We start from the raw sequence: 19,418 nt of genomic DNA on the forward strand, positions 1-19,418 counted from the left end.
CAAATGAAATGCTATGGAGAAAAATGCAAGAAAGCTGTCTTGGAAGTAGAACAAGTTATTAAAAAGGCATAGAGAATTAAAGAAAGTTGTTACTTCATTTCAACTTCGCAGAGAATTAGAGCAAATAGTATGTATGACTTTGGTTATTCTAGCCTTAGTCAAAGAAAAGCACTTTCTATAGCCATAATAATAATGAAATTAAGGGGAATTATTCCTATTATAGACACGCATATTTGAAGATTTGTATTGTAATTACTAATTCACAGAAATAAAATTTAAAAATTACCTAAATAAAGAGCTATCTAAATTCTCCACTGTTTTAGGATAATGCTGAATTAAGTGCACTTATTTGTTTACGATTAGAACTTTAAATTAATTGTATAGGGCTTTAAATAAAATAATTTTATAGTAATTTGTAAAACTGCATTTCCTTTCGGGTGACAGTTTTAAGCATTACAGAGAAAATGTTTATAAACTCCATAAGTAGTACAAGTGGGATTTTTAGGTCTCTCCTAATATTGGTTCTCACTGTCTGAACTCACAGCTCGGTTATCTTTAGAGGTGTATCCAGCTGAACATTTTAAAGTGGAGAGAGCTTTAAAGAACAGAGCACCAAACAATTAAACATAACTAACATCCTCTCATCAGTTTTTGGTATGGAACTGTGGTTTATTCTTTACAGCTCAGAAGACTGCAGCAACGTAAAGTTAGATGAGATGCCCCAGGTCATACTGAAATTTGGGGAGTTACACAGAAAATCCATAAAAGGGTGTGTGTGCTCTCTCACCGTTTTTCAGAATTTGCTTCTTTCTCACAAATTAAAAAAAAGAAAAATCGTAAAATAAAACACACCGGTTTATTCATTGAGTGTGCCCATATTTGTAGAATTCTACTGAGAAAATGATGGTAAAATACTGTATATTTACTATGACCAACATAGGAGGAAAATCACAGGACTTTTCATAGATTCATGACAAACAAACATAGTATCTTCAAAGGGCTTACGGCAGATACAGAAAGAACCTAGTCCTGTTCATTCACCAGTACGTGGGATGTAATAAAGAGAATCTGAAACCAAATATTTATGTGTGGAAGAAATGGTTGCAACCTAGAGATTTTTTTTGCCCCCTTTTCCATATCACCTTATTTCATGAGGTTCCCCCAGTCTACAAGTTTAATATAACCTGTCGTTGATGCAGTGAAACGTTCTCCAGTGTTCGAATGTAGCTGGTTACTCAAACTTAATAAAGATAAAGAAGGAAACTGCACTGGGTTCTCCCACATTTCATATTATATATGTAATTTGTTTATTGTAGTGAGCTGGTTATGTTTTAATAGGTCAAACTGCTTGCTCTTATGGGAATATGATGGAGGATTCTGTACAGGGAAAACACACAGAGCTCATAGTTGGTACACATATTGAAAGCATGGTTTTAGTCTATTTGTATTCTAGAGTGCTTAAAAGCATCTGGCATGTGGTTACAGGTTATTTCCAAGAAAACTTACTTCCTGGTGATGTGTTCCTATCACCTGATTCATGGCAGTCAAAAGGAACAAGACAATTATAAGTTACTATGCCAAAGTTACACTCTTCTTTAGCAGACATGAGTCTTGACATAAGCTTTGAATTTAGACTGTCTTTGTATTTAGAGAATTTGTGATTATCAACATAATTATAATGTTCATGGTAATTCCAATAGACAGTAGTGAACACTGTACAGTAATTGAAACTAAGTGCTCCAGATGAATCTCAGACACTTTAGCTTGTATAACCGTGCATCTAAAAAGCGTGAACACGAAGTTAGCAGTCTGCTGAATAACTTGACTTTCCATCAGTCCCTTGGCAAGGGCAGGAGGTTATTGGGACTAATCAAGTTGGTCTTGTGGGTAGCCAGTGAGGCCTTACTCTTTCCCAGGTGACCTTGGTCCTGTATTGCACTGTAAAGGACTGACTTTCTCCATTAGTGGTTTGTTTGTGAGAGCTGGGAAAGGTGACTTGTAGTACAGCTGCTTTTTCCTGATTCTTCCATAATGACATTTTGAACAAGCAGATGATGTCCTTTGATTCAGTGTGACCTTGTATGATTTGGTGATTCCAGGATGCTTTGAGAGAAACGAAGTAAAGGAAATGATAAACACTCTGTTTACTTACATTTTCATATCTTGAATATTTTTCACAAATTACATGACAAATTGTAATATTAATTAAATATGTGTGTGTGTATGTACCTTTTGGCCAATTCTCTTTTTAGTTAAACCTATGTATATTAAAAAGTTAGACTTATACCTGTCTATAACGAGTGCAAGAGAATGGAGAATATGGATGCTTCTAAAGGTTTTTATTCCCTGCATCAGGGTTTTTCTCTCTGTAGTGGTATTGGGTTCAAAGGCTAAGCTGATACTTTTGGGACTTTGACAATAGAAGTCTTCTGTCATCTTTCATTCTCCTGGAGTATCCATTCCAATTAGAATGTATAATTTTACAGCAAGATGTATTACAAGGAATTTTTAAAGTCTTACTCAAAGTAAGCTCGTTAAAGAATGACTGTGTGAAAGTTTGAGCATCATTGTATTTAGGATTTTTACGTCAGCTGTTTTGACTTCTATCACAAGTTACTAAATTTTATCCTTTTATCCCTGTGCTAACTGTGTAACTGCATGGTTTCCAGGCAGGAATCTTTTCTTGATTTGAAGATGTCAGAAATGAAGAATATTCTGTTCCTTTAATAGTTTGTCCTAGTGTGTGATTGACTTCATTGTAAAAAACAGGCATATTTGAATTTCTCTGGGTTCTTTTTCAAATTCCAGCTTCCTCTGCTAGACAAGAGAGCTCTTTCATACAAGATATTTTCCTTCAGTCTATCAGTTTTAAATCTGATAAGTGAAGCAAATTGAGTTAATCATTGTCGCGTATTTTCCACCTGTCTCCACAGTCTCTTTTCTCTGCTCTCTTTAATGTACTTCTAAAAAGCTGGAAACAAGGTTATTTCATGTTACTCTCATATTTGTCTACCTAGTGAAATACAGAAGGATTAGATACTATACTGGGAATTCATTTTGAGTTGTCCAGGATAATACCTACATTGTTTCCAGATGCAGTGGTTTTGAGCACAAACTCATCAATTTTCCAGTCATCCTTCTCCCTGTCATTGCATATAGTTTTATAACACATTTGGTCCTGATCGTTAAGTGACCTGGCAGGGCTAAGTCCTGTCCACATGTTTTTTAACCATATCAGCGTCTGTGCTATCTGCAAAAATTGTCAAGTAGCTGATCATTGCCATTTACTTTCAGAATACTGATGAAAACGTGACTAATACTGGCCACCATATTGGTCTCTGGGGGAATCCCTTATGAGGGTCACCATTCAGTAGTGATTCCCCATTGATGTTTATCATTCTGTTACTTGATAGCCGTTACTTGTGGCGTATGTTCTGTTGACATTCAGTGCTACTTGGGGAAAAAAAAGCATTCGCTAGCTAGCATAGATCAATTCATCCTATTCCTCCATAGTTTCTTCTAGTAACTGAACTTGTCATCTTGAAGGGTTTGTCCAACAAGACTTGTTTTCCAGAAAAAACATACTGATTGGCATGCTTTATATACTCGTATTAGCTGTCAAATGAATCCTGTACCAGCTTTTCTATTGCCTAATGATATGCTACAGGGCCTGTAGAGACCTGGATCACTCCATTTCCTGTGTCATGATAGTAGCACTCTTAACAGTCTTTATAATTTCCAGAATTCAGATCAACATTATTGGCCACAGAGTTCTTCAGTCTGTTATCAGTTAATAACACAGCATAGTGCCAGACAGTAACATCTCTAAGAGGGCTAGCTGTATGCAAAGATGGATACTGTTCTTTTTTGTGTGTGTTCTGGAGCAAGTTGAGGAAAAAATGGGTCTGAATACTGCTAAAAGCTTCCTAGCACAGCCCTAGCTGACTTCTACCAAGAGGGTTTTTTACATTGGTAGAAGATTATTTGCTTCCTAAAATCCAGAGGTGCAGAGAATAACACCCATCGTCGTTTCTGAGTAAAAAATACAAAAGGCAGACTGGCATACAGGATTTTTTAAGCCCCAGAGTTTTCATAATGCGAAGGTGTTCTCTTGAAGGTATTCTAAACCTTCCAATTAGAAAGGTCACAGATACCTCTTGAAGATTGGTACCTGGTTTAAATTATGAGACAAATGTAAACGAACAGTATTTTTCTAATATCTTGTCAGGAAGAAAAAAAAGGTGGAAGAAGTGCATGGAGCAGTCCTCAAAGACTTGAAAAGAACCTGCGGTTACGGTGTGATTTCACCAGTGTGAAATCCCTGAAGAGTGCTGCTAGTACATTATTGTAGTCCTGCATGACTTCAGAGAACACGTGGAAGATTCATGCCCACTGCCTAATGAATTAGAGAGAACGGGTCAGTGTAGTACAGGGACTAGAGACTAAATGCGAGGATAGGGCCTGGGGTAGGGATAGGATGGCTACCTCAAGTTCTTAAGAAAAGCTGCAGTTAATCGTGTGTATGTATACACTGCAGTCTGCACTTCATTAAGGCTTGGGAAAGGGAGATCAAATTGATAGCTGTTAACAGAAAGTAGCTAACCCAGACCTGTCACTGTTTGGGCAGGCAACAGTGTTCTACGTGCTCAGTAGTGGTGAAATGCTAGAAAAGCTGAAGTGAAAGTGGAAAGGACAAACTCTGTAGGAGAAGGTCTAAGAAAATGGGCTTTTCGCCTTGCTGAGGAATGTCGTTAACTTCCCTAGGTGCTCTTACTGGAACTTCAATAAATATGAGAGTATGTGAAATTTCCCTGTAGAACTGCACGTATCCGAGAAATACAAACTACAAATAAATAACTCCTCAGGAGTACTTAAGAAAGGAAAAAAGAAGAAAGGACACCTCCTGTTTGCACCAAAAAGGGGAGGATTATGTAGCTATTGCCAAAACTCTTAAAGTTTACATTAATTCCTTGGCATTAAGACAGGTCGGAGTAAGCATTTCAGCAAAGAAAAAGGTGAACGCGTACTTTGCATTGTAGGTAATATAATCACAATATTATTTAAAAAAGCAAACTAAGTAGGGCTATTAGGTCTGGTGCATGCTCAGGGAAGTAGTGTTTCTTGTAACACAGGAAGAGAAGAAATTTCATCAGCAGTTCATTGAAAGGAATGACTAACGTAGCTCAGCTGGCAAGCAATAAACTAGGAAAAATCAAGTCTGAAATACAACATTCCTAGACAAAATAAAACATATGGAAGGCCAAGACCATCCACTTTCCATAAAGTTTCAATAATTGTTCTTTAGCAGACACAGAACGAAGGAAGACAAAACAGTAGGTCTCTTGTGAGAGTAATGACATGGATACTTTTCATTATGTACCTCTTGATTTCCCATGAATCTGCACAAAGTACAGAGGGATGGACAGCTTATGGCACCCAACAAGAGAAGATTTCTGTTTCCTCGGGCTCAAAAAATTACACCATTATCCACAGAATTTGAACCTGACAGTGTGGCTACTATGTAGGTTACTTGGCAGAAATCCCTGAAGAGTGCTGCTAGTACATTATTGTAGTCCTGCATGACTTCAGAGAACACGTGGAAGATTCATGCCCACTGCCTAATGAATTAGAGAGAACGGGTCAGTGCAGTACAGGGACTAGAGACTAAATGCGAGGATAGGGCCTGGGGTAGGGATAGGATGGCTACCTCAAGTTCTTAAGAAAAGCTGCAGTTAATCGTGTGTATGTATACGGCTGTGCATTGAGCAGTCATGTAGAGATCATCTCTAGGGACCCTACGCAGTGCAGCTTTTAAGCCTGTGCTGAACTTGAAATATTTTTGAAAGTTCCACTGAGCTAAATGAGATTTAAATATGTGACTATGCATTTTTCTCAAACTGGATAGAAGATTGAATCAGGTCCTTAATTAACTAATGTAAGAGGTCTTTGGAATTCTGATGTGATGCTTTAAGAGGAATTATATGACAGAATAACATGAGAGTAGCATTGCAGGTCAATTAGCACAGCAGATGTCAGCTTCTCTGATTAACAAACTTCAGGTTTTGTAGCCATTTTATAATAAAGAATTAGTCAAGAGAAAGCACGTAAATGTTTGAGAATGAATTTGAATTGTGCCTTGCAAATACTAACAAAATAACCCATCTGAACTGCTCTTAAGGCATTGGCACCATATACTTTATTATCATTAGAGTGTTCCCTATGGCAATAACTTAATCCAAGAATTTCAAGAGTAGTTGCATTATCTATTGAAAAGCAATTTTTTACTTTCTATTGAGGCAAGATAGTTCTGCGAATAACTCTGAAGTTTACTCCGAAGGCCATTTCAGTCGTCTGTAGATCTTATGATATTATGTTACCTTCTTTCGTTTCAAATTCACAGCATAAGAAAGAAAAAGAATGACATAAATTGGATGTTAGAAGAGTTCTGAAGATAGACATCAGAAGAATTCAAGAGTAAGAAGAGAACTCAGCATTATTTGTTATTTTCCATCCTAAAGTGAAAAGAGAACAAAGCATCAAAAGCATCAGTAGTGAGAGATAGCTCAAAGCCAGGACTATATATCATAGCATATAAAACAAGCGAGTTGGCACCACCGAAAGGTCTAAACTCTTAGTCTGTGGTTTAAAGTCATTGATATCGCAGTCAGAAAGATTCTTTACACCATGGAAAATAATATGAAGAGCTATATGCATCTGTTGCAATAGACGTTTTAGGTTTTACCTGCTAGTAGTATTTTGGTACTCACCTGGGTGAATAAGTCTTCATGGTGCTGAGAGAATTCAAGTCCAGTGATAGAATGTTATAGGTGGGGATCTTGTGCTATTTTTAAGCACTCATGGAAGTAATGTCTGTGAAAGTAGGGCAGGATCAGATGCATGTAGTTTATCGTGTGTTTAAATTGATTGAACGCCATCATATTCCATAAAGGAAAGTGCATTCCTGTCTAATAACTTTAAATCATCATTCAGTCTGTACTGGAATTTTAGTTGGTATTAAAAATATTGCAGAATTACATTAATTGCAAAATTTTGAGGTATAGTGATGCTGAACTTTCACACAGAATTTCTTCCCTTAATGCAGTTGAAAATAAGTAAAGAAATGCATTTATTCACGTTGTATTTGGGCAATGGTAATTATTTACAAATTAAAGTAGAAGAGGATATTTAACATCTCTATATAATGTTTTCAGTTATTTGAAATGCAAAGGGTAAATAGAAAAAAATCTGAGGTCTTGTTTGGTAATCAGAAAGTTTTACTCCACTTAGAGAAGTAGAGAAGAAGCATATTGAGCATATTGTTGCCATATGATTTTTATTTGTGCCTGGATGTACTGTAGCATTTCCTGGGACATCAAGTCTATTTCTCTGCCAGCACTGGAATTTTTTTGGTGATATATTTTTATAGTGATTTATCCATAAAATATCACTGAATAAAGCAGCAACCATAGAGAAATTCTGCAGTGTTTGAAATGTCGTTAGTTACATGAGGCTTTCTTTTTTTATTCCTAAACTTCTTTTTCCTCTTTTTAAGCCTCTCTGCCTTTCTTGTATCTGTTTTCTCATTTCCCTATGATTTGTTCCCTCCTGCTTCTGTCTGACCTCATGTTGACCTAAAGGAAACTGTGTTTTAGTCCATAGGATTGCATTGCTCTTATAGTATTAGTTCCAATATATGTTATAAACATTCTGGTTGCAGGCTACAGCTGAGGTGCACAACACAGGGAAGACAATGTAGTTCTGCAGCACAATAAACCGTATTTTCTTTTATTCCCTAAGCCACATAGGAGTTCAAGGCCATATCTCTTGATAGAAAATGTGGTGTAAGCTCCTCCTATATATGTGTGCGCGTATTTATGTATCTGTGTATACAGAGAGAGATGTATATACATACACATACGTATTTATGTCACAAGTTATAGCGATAAGCAAGATCTTAATTTCAGTCTGCAAATAGAGTTAGTCTCGTGGTTGTTTGGCTTTCCCATATGGTGCTTGCTATCAGTCTATCATAGTTTCCTTTTGGCTAATGAAACATGCAAATTCACTGAAATGGACCAAAGCCAGTGAGAGCTGCATTTTAGGGAGAGTCTGAGAGCAGCTAGACAACGTGGTTCCTGAGGCAGGATCTCCGTTTGGTGTCACTCTCCTTAATAAACTTACATCAACAGAGGACCGTTCCATGTAAAATCATATGCGGAGCCCTTCTTGCACAGTAGTTACTACAGATATCTAAGGTCTGCGGTTCCGTTCTGCTCCCGAGCGCTGCCCCTTCTGTGTCACCCTTGCTTTGGTCCTGACGGAAGTTGTGGGATTTTGAGGAGGGGTTGTATTAGCAGCTTGCAGGAGTGACGCAGGAAGCACTTCGGGCTGAAAGGATTACATAGCTTTGATGCTGAAAAGATACAGCCCGCTTCTGTCCAGTCTGATTTAAGGATCAGGTAATATGGTTAGTGTTAGTTGCATTCAGTCATGTTTCTTTTGATTTTACTTTCCACATATAACGAATAGGGATTTGTCATACAGCAGTTGATTTTTATTAACGAGAAAAGTTGTCCTGTGGAAAAATGCGTACTCAACGGGAAAATGTTTTAGCTTTCTTGCGGAAGGGCAGAGCCTGCAAACCCTGAAGTTCTGTGGAAAATGGGATTGCTCAGTTTAAATGAGGGGGCATTAAATGGCCGGGCCATCCTCCTGCAGTGTCATCTAAAACCACCCTATGTTTACATTTTTCCTTGCCTATATGATATCCACATAAAAGGAGTACAAAAGATAAAGTGGAACAGTAAACGATGCTGGAAGCATCATTAACTTTTCAGGTGGCATTCTTGTGGAATATACGATGTTGTTCGAAAAATGTGCCATATGCATGGCTCAGCCCCAAATCTTCCAGCAGTCTAATACTGGCAAGGGAGGGCATCTGTAACCCCCTGGGAAGCAGCCTGTGGAGATTTCCTTTTCTCCTCTTTGTTGGTTTTTATTTCCATTTCCTTTTCCTCTCTTTTTCTCAGTCATTCAACGCCGTTCTGCACAGCGGAGGGGAGCATCTGGCCCCAAGTAAACACCCAATAAAATAAGTGGGGGAAGTTCACAGCTCCCTTGGTGCTATTGTGTCTGTCTGTCTGGTTGTGGACTCAACAAGATAACCATGCATCAATTTACATTGTCCAGGCTATCTTCACAACCAGAAGTGCTTGAAACCTTATTTTAATAGAAGCTTAGATTCTGGAGAATACTGTAAAATCTCTCCAAAGGCTCCAAATCAGCAATTCCATCTGTGTTTCTGCAAATGTAGAGGAACAATGCCCCAGCTGATTATGCAAACAGAATGAGAATAGTTATTTTAAAAGTGCATAAAATCAGTACTTTGGGGAAAACAAGTCAGCTGTGTTTATACTCAGCGTATAGCAGACATTTTGTTTGTCTGAAAAAATCATAGGAAAGCAAGGATGGCAAGTGAAACAAAACAGCCGATCATACAGTGCAACAGAGGGGACTGGCACATCAGATGCCTCGGCAAAGGCTTAGGGCATTTTAGGTTTCTTTTGAGAGAACATAAATTATATTGAGGTTGATACATTTCTACATTGTTTGAAGTCAAAGCCAAATATTCTCAGCACAGAGGGAATAACTCACATCCCATTGCTGATCATGAAAAGTATATAACTAAATCCATGTCTGTGGTGCTGAAAATTTCCTCCTAAATGCTGTCTTTTTTGGACTGATGGGATTTTTTGCAAGTATTGGTATGAAGGGGTGGGTATACAAATATGTATAAACGTGCTTCTCATACAGTCAGGATACATTGCTTGTATACATATTATTCTAAAAACAGGAAGCAAAAGCATCTGAGAAACAGGGCTGAAGGGGAACAATTTGTAGACCTATAGGTTAAATTGGATTAAACTTCATCTTTCAGCAAATGCCGTGTTATTTATTCAGTGTTTCTCTGGGGGATTTTTCTACCCCCTACACTTTATAGACAGTAGTGATGTTTCTTAATTAAAAAATTAAACAAACATGGAATGGAGGCTGCCCCACACAGCCGTTCTCTTGTGGGAATAGGAGGCGCGCTGATTTTCTCATGGACAGTTTCTAGGTCTGTTGGACAGAGGCCACAAAGGAGAGGAAGAGCTCTGTCTGGGGGAGTCAAGTTCACATCACGCGTCCGACGCCAGCACTCTTCTCGCTGGCATTACAGTTGCTGCAGTGCCGTCTACTAGGTATTCCCCTTTGGTAGGGTGGAGTTGGTGGAGTGGTGAGGAAGGTCATTGATAATCTCATCAGAAGTATCTTTTGGGTAGATTTCTGTTTTTTGATTCACCCACAGTAGCAATGAATATATCGGAGAAAGGAGCTTCTTGTGTCCTCTTTTCTTCCATTCTTTCCACACAGAGCTGGAATGTTTCTGAGGTTTTGGGGCTTTGTTTTACAATCCCCACGCTGTAGCTGAAGATACTGTGCAGCAAATCTTTATCCTTTCCCCTCGTTTGTCAGCTAAATAGTTTAGAAAGACTGAAGTATATTTTTACAGATTATAATTAATATTGTAGCCAAAAAAACATTGAAAATTTATTTTGTCTACAGTTAAGGCAATGCAAAACATTCTTTAAAAATAGTTTTGTGAGTTTTTCATGTATTTCTACAAATACATGTGAAACACAGTGCACCATTTGAAAACTCTTTGCAGTTGGGCTCCACCAGTGCTTTGGTTGCTGGTATTTCAACATTTGGAGGGTATTGACAATTTAAGTTGGCTGACTTTGGAGGCATAAAGCTCTTGGGTCAGTGACTGCAAACTTTGGTTCTGTAGTAAGGGCCAAATGCATCAGTGGCACAAGTCATTATCAACTTTCGAAAGACGCAGACAGGAAAGATCTTCTAACATGCCATCGTGTGTATTTCTACTTGCATATTTGTGCAGCTGATACTTTTTTTTTTTCTTGGATTAAAATTTAACTGATATTGCCTCCATCCCTTCCTAAATCTGGCATTCTCTTGTCAAGTTTCTTATCTGGAAACAAACTCATTTTGTCCCTTCTATAAATGCGGTCCTGGTCTCAGCCATTACTTATGGCTGGGCACACTCTAGTTACAGCACATGAAAGAACATCAGCAGTGACTTAATGTAAATGGGACAGACTCCTTGGGAATACACTGGGGATTAGCTGTTCAAAAGAACGAAGCACTGCTCTCTTTCCATCTGGCCACTTCATTTCACTGCCTATTTGGGACCAGTACTTCTGAAATCTGGTTTGCAAAGTCAAATATTGATGTAATTTGTTTTGTTCTTAAAAGGCAGAGTAAACCTGGGAAGGTTTTAGTTGTGCAGAGTCACAGTAGGGACAAGCATGGAACAACTGAAAGAAATACTCGCTGCCAAGGTTGACAACTTTCTGATTGGTTAATTAAAAAAGCTAAGCAAATCTTTGGTTTAAGGTTTAGAGTGAACTCAATAACTTTCAAAATTCCAGTTTTGGCCTGAAAAAATAGAATTTTGTTGTTGATGAAGACAAAGCCTTTACAGGCATGTGAAGAAAACATCTTTCGTATTGTTATATTTCAATATATTTATATTTTCTCCACCCTTTGTTTTTTCAGTAAACAGTTTTTAGGATACAATTTATGAAAGTTAATCATAATACCAAGTGAAGGATTTGTAAATTATTGGCTTGATGATGTTTTACAGAGTTGAAACAGAGATCAGAAAACATTCCACCCTAACCCTGTGTCATGATGGGGCATTAACTAACCTCCATTTTCCAAACACCCTTCAATTTTGGTGAAGTTCCAGGTGAAATACTGATTTTGTATACATTATTTCCTCTAAAATAAGCCAAACCAGAAGTCAAGATTTCAACATTCTTTAACTATAAGCAAGTTTAGCTCCAGCTCCCTATGTAAATCTCATGTCTTGGATTTGGTCTCCAGAAAAAGTACTCCTGGGACAGCTAGGAGTGGTTTCCCTCTGATATAGCTGATCCAGGCTGGAGCTCTGTCCATGCAGGATGAGGGCACCAGTGACATAATGGCTGTTGCACGTTTTGCTCCCGGTGGAAGAGTTGCCATTTCTTCAGCTGTGTTTGTTTTCATTGTTCTTTGAGAACAACGTGTCCATTCTCCCAAATGGCAAGGACAGCTACCTTATACCCCTGTGAAACCATGCACCTTTTGTTTTATACGTTTCTACGGTTGTCTCAGCTTTGCGCTGAGCTCTGGAATTCGACTCTGGGTACGCTAAAGCTCTAGCGGGGTTGCCTGAGATACGACATATATAATCACCCTCGCCATTTGACCCCCGTGTTGTTCCATGTGGCCAGGTAGGAGCAATGCAGGCTTCGGGTGCCCCCTCCGGTGACTGATGCCAGAGGTCAGCAGCTCCTATCTGGTCAGCTGGGAAAATGTCCCGTTCGTCACCACTGGCATGTAATGGACATGCTGACAAATAGATCTAGATGTAAAATTGTTCTCAGCAGTCTACCTTAATCAGTGGTTGGAAATTTTCACTTGTTACCAGCTACTGTGACCAAACAGGTGCCTGGAGTAGAAGAAAACTTAAAATAGGCATATTGTAATTTCTGAAATTGCTAATGCTGGAATGGCACCCAACTGGAAAGCAGCTGCTTTCGATTCTTCACCCCCATTCCATTTTATCATGAATTACATTTATCCCGTCCACGTTTAAATTTTTCATGAAGATAAACAAAAGTTCAGTTCTTCAAATAATAGGGGTGACTTTTTCAGTCCTTTTTAGGGACTTTATCCCAATATCCTATGCATGTCCAAAGGTGAAGGAGAATATGTATTTACAGCATCAATTTGAGTTTTTACTTTAGAGTTTTTCTGTGCTTTACTGAGCAGTTCAGTTTGATAAAACAGGTATTTTTTCTTTCTGTGGCAACTTTGAAGTTACAGAACATCACATCTTGTTACTCCACATTGTATTAGCTGGCTTACAATGCCAATAATTTAACCACAGTTGTAAATGGATAAAAAATTTAAATTGAGTATCCCTTGCTAAATTTCACTTTGAGAAACTGTATTCAGCCTATCTCATTCCTTCCATAGTTTCTTTTGGATGGTTTTATTATTATGCTTACTAGCTCATGTCTATTGTGAAAGGTTTCTGGAAAAGCATTTGGATTGAAATCTTGGCCTTGTTGAAATCACTGGAAGTTTCAACTTTGACTTAAGCGGTATCAGGTTTTAATTGTGATGCATTTGGCAGCAGAAGTAAATTTATCATACCTGTCAATGAGATACACTATTTAGAAAAAAGAAAAATCAAGGTTAACTTGTTTGAGTAATTGTTCTCACGTATGTAATCTCATATTTTCTCTGTGCTTTGCATAACAATTCAGATAGCTGAGAACGCGCTCTATTCTCTTGTATATGCTCTGGCAACTAAGAATGTCAGCTTGAAATGACATGGGATAATCCTAACACTGAGATTAGAGTAGCTACATGTAGTTTGCATAATAATTTCCAGGCAGAGGAAAGGTTTGAAGGACAAGGATGAAAAAATCCAAACCTGCAAGCAAAGCTCTATGTACCAGGTACCTGTACTGTTAGGATTTGTGTTCACACAGCAGAGCTCTGTGTTGGAACAGTAGTAACCTGTATTTGATCAGACACGAATTTGCAAAGTCATTGTGAATCTTAAGAACGGAAGATGCTGTCTAAATAAGATACTGCTGTTACTCTTACTCAGAACAGCATCCATGTTAGTAGTGTTGTATTATTTTAACCCATGTCAGTATGGGTTTAATGAATGCATTTGTCTCAGTAGGGTGATCCGAACGCTGTTTTTACCTGCGCCATTGTTTTAAAAGATATTCTGAAGTTCTGAATAACAGCTCAGTAACACCTTTATTCTCGCGTGAATGGAGGGAGGAAATAACTCCCATATAAAACATAATAATTTCAGGAATGCTGGAGTAAGCACGTAGGGTGAGTGTGTACTTTTGTACATGCAGAGCAAATATCCCATCCTCCCTTTCTGACCATATCAGTACCTGGGGAAGATGGCCAGACCCATGTTCCTTGACTTACCTTATGAATTTCCATGTGATCTCCATTGGTCTTTGAACTGCCAGGCATAGGCAGCTAAATTAGTACCATCTAGGAAACTGGACTATTCATATCAACTCCTCACTCCTAACACGCCTGTGCAGTCTGAGCCACAAATTGACCCCTATTGATCCGATTTGACTACACTTCTGTGGAGTAGACAAACAGTGCAATGGAATCCAGGGCCCCTGATTCACAGGACCTTATTTAGGTTCCTAGGTAATAATTCTTATTTGCATTAATCACATTAATCAGCAGAACCCGAGGCCGCCTCCTGGCTTATATGCATGCCTGTTCCTGACAACGGAACAAAAAAGTATCTGCTCTGAAAAGAGGGTGTTTTAAGTATATTGATACTTGATACTTAATAGTTGCAAAACTTAACTGTTAGAAAGACGACTGTTTTTCAGATCAATGGCTCACGCATTACTGTAAAATATATCGATTAAAAACAAAGCATAATGTTAGTCATTTAGTCAGTAGAGTGATGCAATACTGAAATAAATTTATCCTTTGACTTTTGCATTAACCTTTTATTGACTGCTTGCATACTCATAATTAACACACACTTTAGCTAGCTTGGTTAATTTTAGCATCGTGATCAGTGTCCTCTAATGTAGCTGACACCCTGGTCATCAAAATGTCAGTGCAGCCCCGGGGACCATAACCAGGCAACTGTCTGTCTCAGTGAACGTACACCTGCCCATGGTGAAATTAGCCACCTTCCAAGGGAAAGTGTCATACAAATAGTCATACAGTCATACAAATGTTTGTCATGACTTAGTCGAACTTATATTTATATTCAGCTGTTGGTAAATATTAATGAGCAATGTCCATTTGGCAAAAGCAGACAAAAAGGGGGGTCAAAAATCTGTGGAGCTTACGGGGGAGAGGTAGTGAGAATGTGCACTGCAACAGTAACTAATTGTTCCTTAAAAATGGGCTTTTCTAATTGAAACTGGCACAGGTCTTGATTGTTTTAGCAAGAAAGTAGGGACCATGGAGTTTTGTGCATTCTGCACGTCTTTAGACAAATCATCCTTTCTTTAATACGTTGGTGAACATGTATTATCAGGTGTTGGAGCTAAATTGCTCTGAAATACATCATGGCAGTTTTTCTGTTCTCCTGCTGCAAATAAGGTATGAAAGATGCCTCTTGATTTGGCATCTGTTCTGTATCTCAGAGCATGTGTTATTTCCACTCTTAACACATTTTGTGCATAATATACACAGATTAGATCTACTCTCTTTTGGAGATTTGACTTTATTAACTCAAATAACAATTTTTAATTGATATATAGTATTTTAATTAACTTATAATATTATAAATCTTGGTACTTTCCCACTACCACCATACTGCGATGTTTGCAGCGTTTCCCACATGGAGCCTCATAAATTCTTTTGTATCTGGGAAAAGATAGAATTTCTGTTTATCCTGAGTAATCATTACTAACTTATGTTAGCTATCTTTTCCCAGATACAAAGGAATTTGAAATAATTCTGTGCAATTATTTAAGTGCCTTTGATTGTTCTGCTTCAGTTAAAAATGTTGCTATCCTTTTGCAGGATCTTCAGGTCTGTTACTCTCCTACAAATTAAAGACCATTGTAGGAGCAATTTCTCCCGCAGAAATTTATTAAAATCAATAGTAATATACTCATCTGGAAAGGACTGTTCCTGCACCCTAACTCTGAGTCAGAAAGCACGTATTAGGATGACTGCGTTCAAGCTTGTGGATGCCATTCGGGTGAATTGCTTAATGAACTGCCAGGTGCAGCGATGACTGCTTAGAACCCAGCCCCATATCTTTAAATATGAGCAACTTGAGTTGACTTTGATGTCAGCGGATCCGGCACAGGGATTGTAATTTTGGTCAAAACAGGTGACTCTCAAAAGGTAAAAATGTAGCGTTCACTGCTGTTCTTGCTAGTGATATAAGGCAAAGCAATAGAAATCCTGGACAGAAAGACAAAGGAGCTATGGGATTGCAGAACTTGGAATATTATGGCACTGCTTTCCCCTTTTTTATGCTTTTGCATTTCTGTATCAGACTTGCACAGGAAGCCCGAGGACCTGACACACTTCCACTCCTCTAATCCCTCACGTGCAATATGATACGGCTAAAATTTCCCAAGTGCATGATTGCCTGGAAGTTAAGGCACATGCTGAGTTGTGGGGTGACCTTTCAGAGATGGCTCTGCTGGTAAGAAAAAGAGAGAAGGGAAAGTTGCAACTAGAACAGCTGCTTATGGGCTGTCCAGTCACAACATCGCTGTGACTGCTGCCACATTTACAGCAACACAAACGTCCAAACCCCAAATGTGAGGGAAAAGCTGGTCAAGCCATTTGTGTGAGAGAGCAAGGGAAAAAAGAGACATGAAAGGTAAAAAAAAAGGGCTCTGAAATGGTGAAGAAGCTAAAAGTTGGTATGTTTTTCCTCTCAGTGAAAACTGTGTTGTTAATAGGAGATGTGTGAGAGAGAGAATGTTTATTATTATAAGCTGAGTTTTGCAGACCACATAACATGCCTGTAGTATTTACCGGCTGAGCTTCTTGATTTGTCATCTGCAACAATCTCTACATGGTTAATTTATCCACTTTTAGATGGAAATGCTTAGCCTGGAATATCTTATACTACCCAGCAAATTGAGCGTATTATTTTGTGCCAAGACAGAAAATAAAGCAAGATTTTAAAAGCCTTATAGAGTTATGCTGTAATTAGTTTCAGCTTCCCCTGCATATTAATTTCCTCCTGTTCCTTTGTATAATTTGGAAAATGTCTTCAGAACATGATGGCACAATCAGTTAAGTACCTCTCAGAACTCATACACTAAACTGCATTTGCTCTAACAACTATTATAAAGCAGCCGGCAAAACAAATCCTCTGTTATTCTGTACAGTGCAGCTTATCAATGCAAACAGTTTAATATTTATGCTAAGAGGATTGTCACAAGTAGCTTCTGTTCCTTTAATTCTTGTTTTAAATAAATAATGAGAACATTTAAACACATTACTCTTCCCAGGGCCCTGAGGTCGGCTAATCTTATTATTTATGAAGTGATGTGCTACATAATAGTACTTAGTGCATGTTAACAGATGCTATTATCAGGGGCTGATGTGGAGAGCTGAAGATATATTGGAATGTTATGTGTTAATACTGTCCTTGTAGTGTAATGTACGATGGATTGAGTGCCCAGGATGCTGGTGCGGCAATTAACCACACACCAACATGGGTGTAAAGCTGAAGTATGTTTTCTCATGGGGATTACACTGCCATTAATAATTCCCAAGAGAAGACGACATCTTTCATTTGGAAACAGTCTCTTCCAGAAGGCTGACGGTGTAGACAAGGAAGTTGCATGTGTCAATATTTTTAGAGTTCATTTTACAGAGATGAAAGACGCATATACTTTTGAAACAACTTTAAAATTGTTACAATTATGTGCTTTATAGAACATGAATTTTTAAAAATGTCTTGCAAGAGATAAAAGTGTATTTCTACAATTTGCTTGTTGTCTCTTCGAAGAACTACGTAGACCTGCAGTATATACCAAAATTATAGTAATGCTTAGCATTTTTCTTTGTCTTGCCCCATTGCAAACATTAACTAAGTAATCAGCAACATGCAAATTGTTTGAGGGGAGCGGAAAAGAGAGAGGAAGAAATCCCCCTTAAACTGTGACAATTTTTTTGATGCAGCATGCTGTATTACAGCCTAATCTTAAGAGATGTGATGGTTGCCACTTACAAAACTTTCCTCTGCAGGCTGCAGTTCAGTTGAATATTATAATTAGACTTCACTAGTATTGATGAATAATCCATTTAATAAAAAACACTGTAATTTAAACATTTTCTCTGGGGACTAACATACACTAACCTCTTAATTTAATTTTATTGAAGTTTTGCCCACCTATTCATCATTGGAAGTTGTTATTAACCTCCATTTCCATTTATCTTTATAGAATTTTCTCTTTTTATATTGCCTTTTTCAGAGCTAAGCAGGTTGATACACTTGTAAATCTCCAGAATCTACAAAGCTAGTCCGGCTTCTTTAATATTGTTTAATCTATCCCCCCTGACCTTAATGCAGTAAATTCAGTTTAATCTTTCTCAATAATCTAGTAATACATTGGAAACTGGCAAACATTTAAATCTGATAATGGTTTAATCACATACTTTAAATAACAGCTGAGATAATGAAAAAATAATTCACCATATAAAGGTACGCTAACTGAGTTTTCTCTGTGATTGGCTTTTTGAGAAATCCCTATAGAAAATACAAAGCCTACAACAGAAATGAACTTCACTGGAAATGAACAATCCATTTGGTCAGAAGATGTGGTATTTCTTTTTTATCATCATCTTTCTCTTTAAATTAATGCACAAATGCGTCCTCGCTGAGTATTCGGTTTCTTGATACAGTTTTACTTAAGTAGTTCATCTGCTTACCTTTCTTTTCAGATGCCAGTCAGAAGCGGCAGAGAGCTTGCCAGAAGACCAGAAACCAGAATGCCATCCCTTCTGGACAGATGATGAATGTAATATGCCTCTGCCATATGATCTTGAAGAAGTAATTGCTAATCTACAAAATCTTGTTCAGTGGGTAGAATAACAAGTGACCTTCCAGCCTAGAATTATTGATGCTCGTCATTTGGAGAGAAGCCTTTTAGTTTAACATAAATCTTTTCAGCTTTATGATTCCTTGATCATGTGTTATTTTATGCGTCAATGCAGATTTTACCGGTCTTCACACAATACCTTAGTTACTGTCTCATTAAAAAAAAAAAAAGACCAGGCCCCAGATCTGTGGAAACAGGTGGCTTTTAAGACCTGAAGTCCAGAACACCAGCCTCAGTCCTTTCCTCCTCCACTCTAATTCCCATTGACCCTACAGCCTGTGAATATCTTTGTTTCCACAAGTTCCCTTGGCATCTAAATTTCAGCTTCCCTGAGTGCCTAGAACTGCCTCTGGCTTGGCAGGTTTGAGCAACACAAGGCGTAGCTCACACCTGTGACAAAGCAGAATCCATGATCTGGGCATCCTAATGAGAGGCCAGCGTGGGGTGAGCCTGCTGGATATCTTCAGAATAGAGCTGTGACTTCTTCATCCACTAACATAGACAGAGGTGCAGGAGATGGTGGAGAAAGTTCTTTATGCAATGGCTCCTCGTTAGAGCATTTTTTCAGATGAGGAACTCTGGAGGAGCATCCTGACATAGATCCCAAGACCTTCTTGCTGTTTTTCATCATGGCAATTAAGTAGTACTGGGAGAGATTTCCGATGTTGTCGTGGTTTAACCCCAGCCGGCAACTAAGGCCCCACACAGCCG

The 19,418-nt window shown here is 38.2% G+C and overlaps 1 protein-coding gene across 3 annotated transcripts in view; it reads left to right on the forward strand.

Moving 5' to 3' along the window:
* Nucleotides 1-18,779, forward strand: part of FTO (FTO alpha-ketoglutarate dependent dioxygenase) — a 254,967-nt gene extending 236,188 nt beyond the window's left edge. For 2 of the 3 annotated variants that reach the window (XM_076349315.1, XM_076349316.1), the window contains one exon: nucleotides 18,550-18,779. In XM_076349315.1, coding sequence (XP_076205430.1) covers nucleotides 18,550-18,700 — 151 coding nt within the window. In that variant the 3' untranslated portion in view covers nucleotides 18,701-18,779. Of the gene's footprint in view, nucleotides 1-16,271; nucleotides 16,472-18,549 lie in introns of those variants that run through there. The other variant, XR_012996298.1, reaches the window with a different exon arrangement.
* The last annotated feature ends 639 nt before the right edge of the window (nucleotides 18,780-19,418 follow it).

This window comes from Aptenodytes patagonicus, chromosome 11, assembly GCF_965638725.1.
Source record: "Aptenodytes patagonicus chromosome 11, bAptPat1.pri.cur, whole genome shotgun sequence".
In the NCBI taxonomy this organism is placed as follows: domain Eukaryota; kingdom Metazoa; phylum Chordata; class Aves; order Sphenisciformes; family Spheniscidae; genus Aptenodytes; species Aptenodytes patagonicus.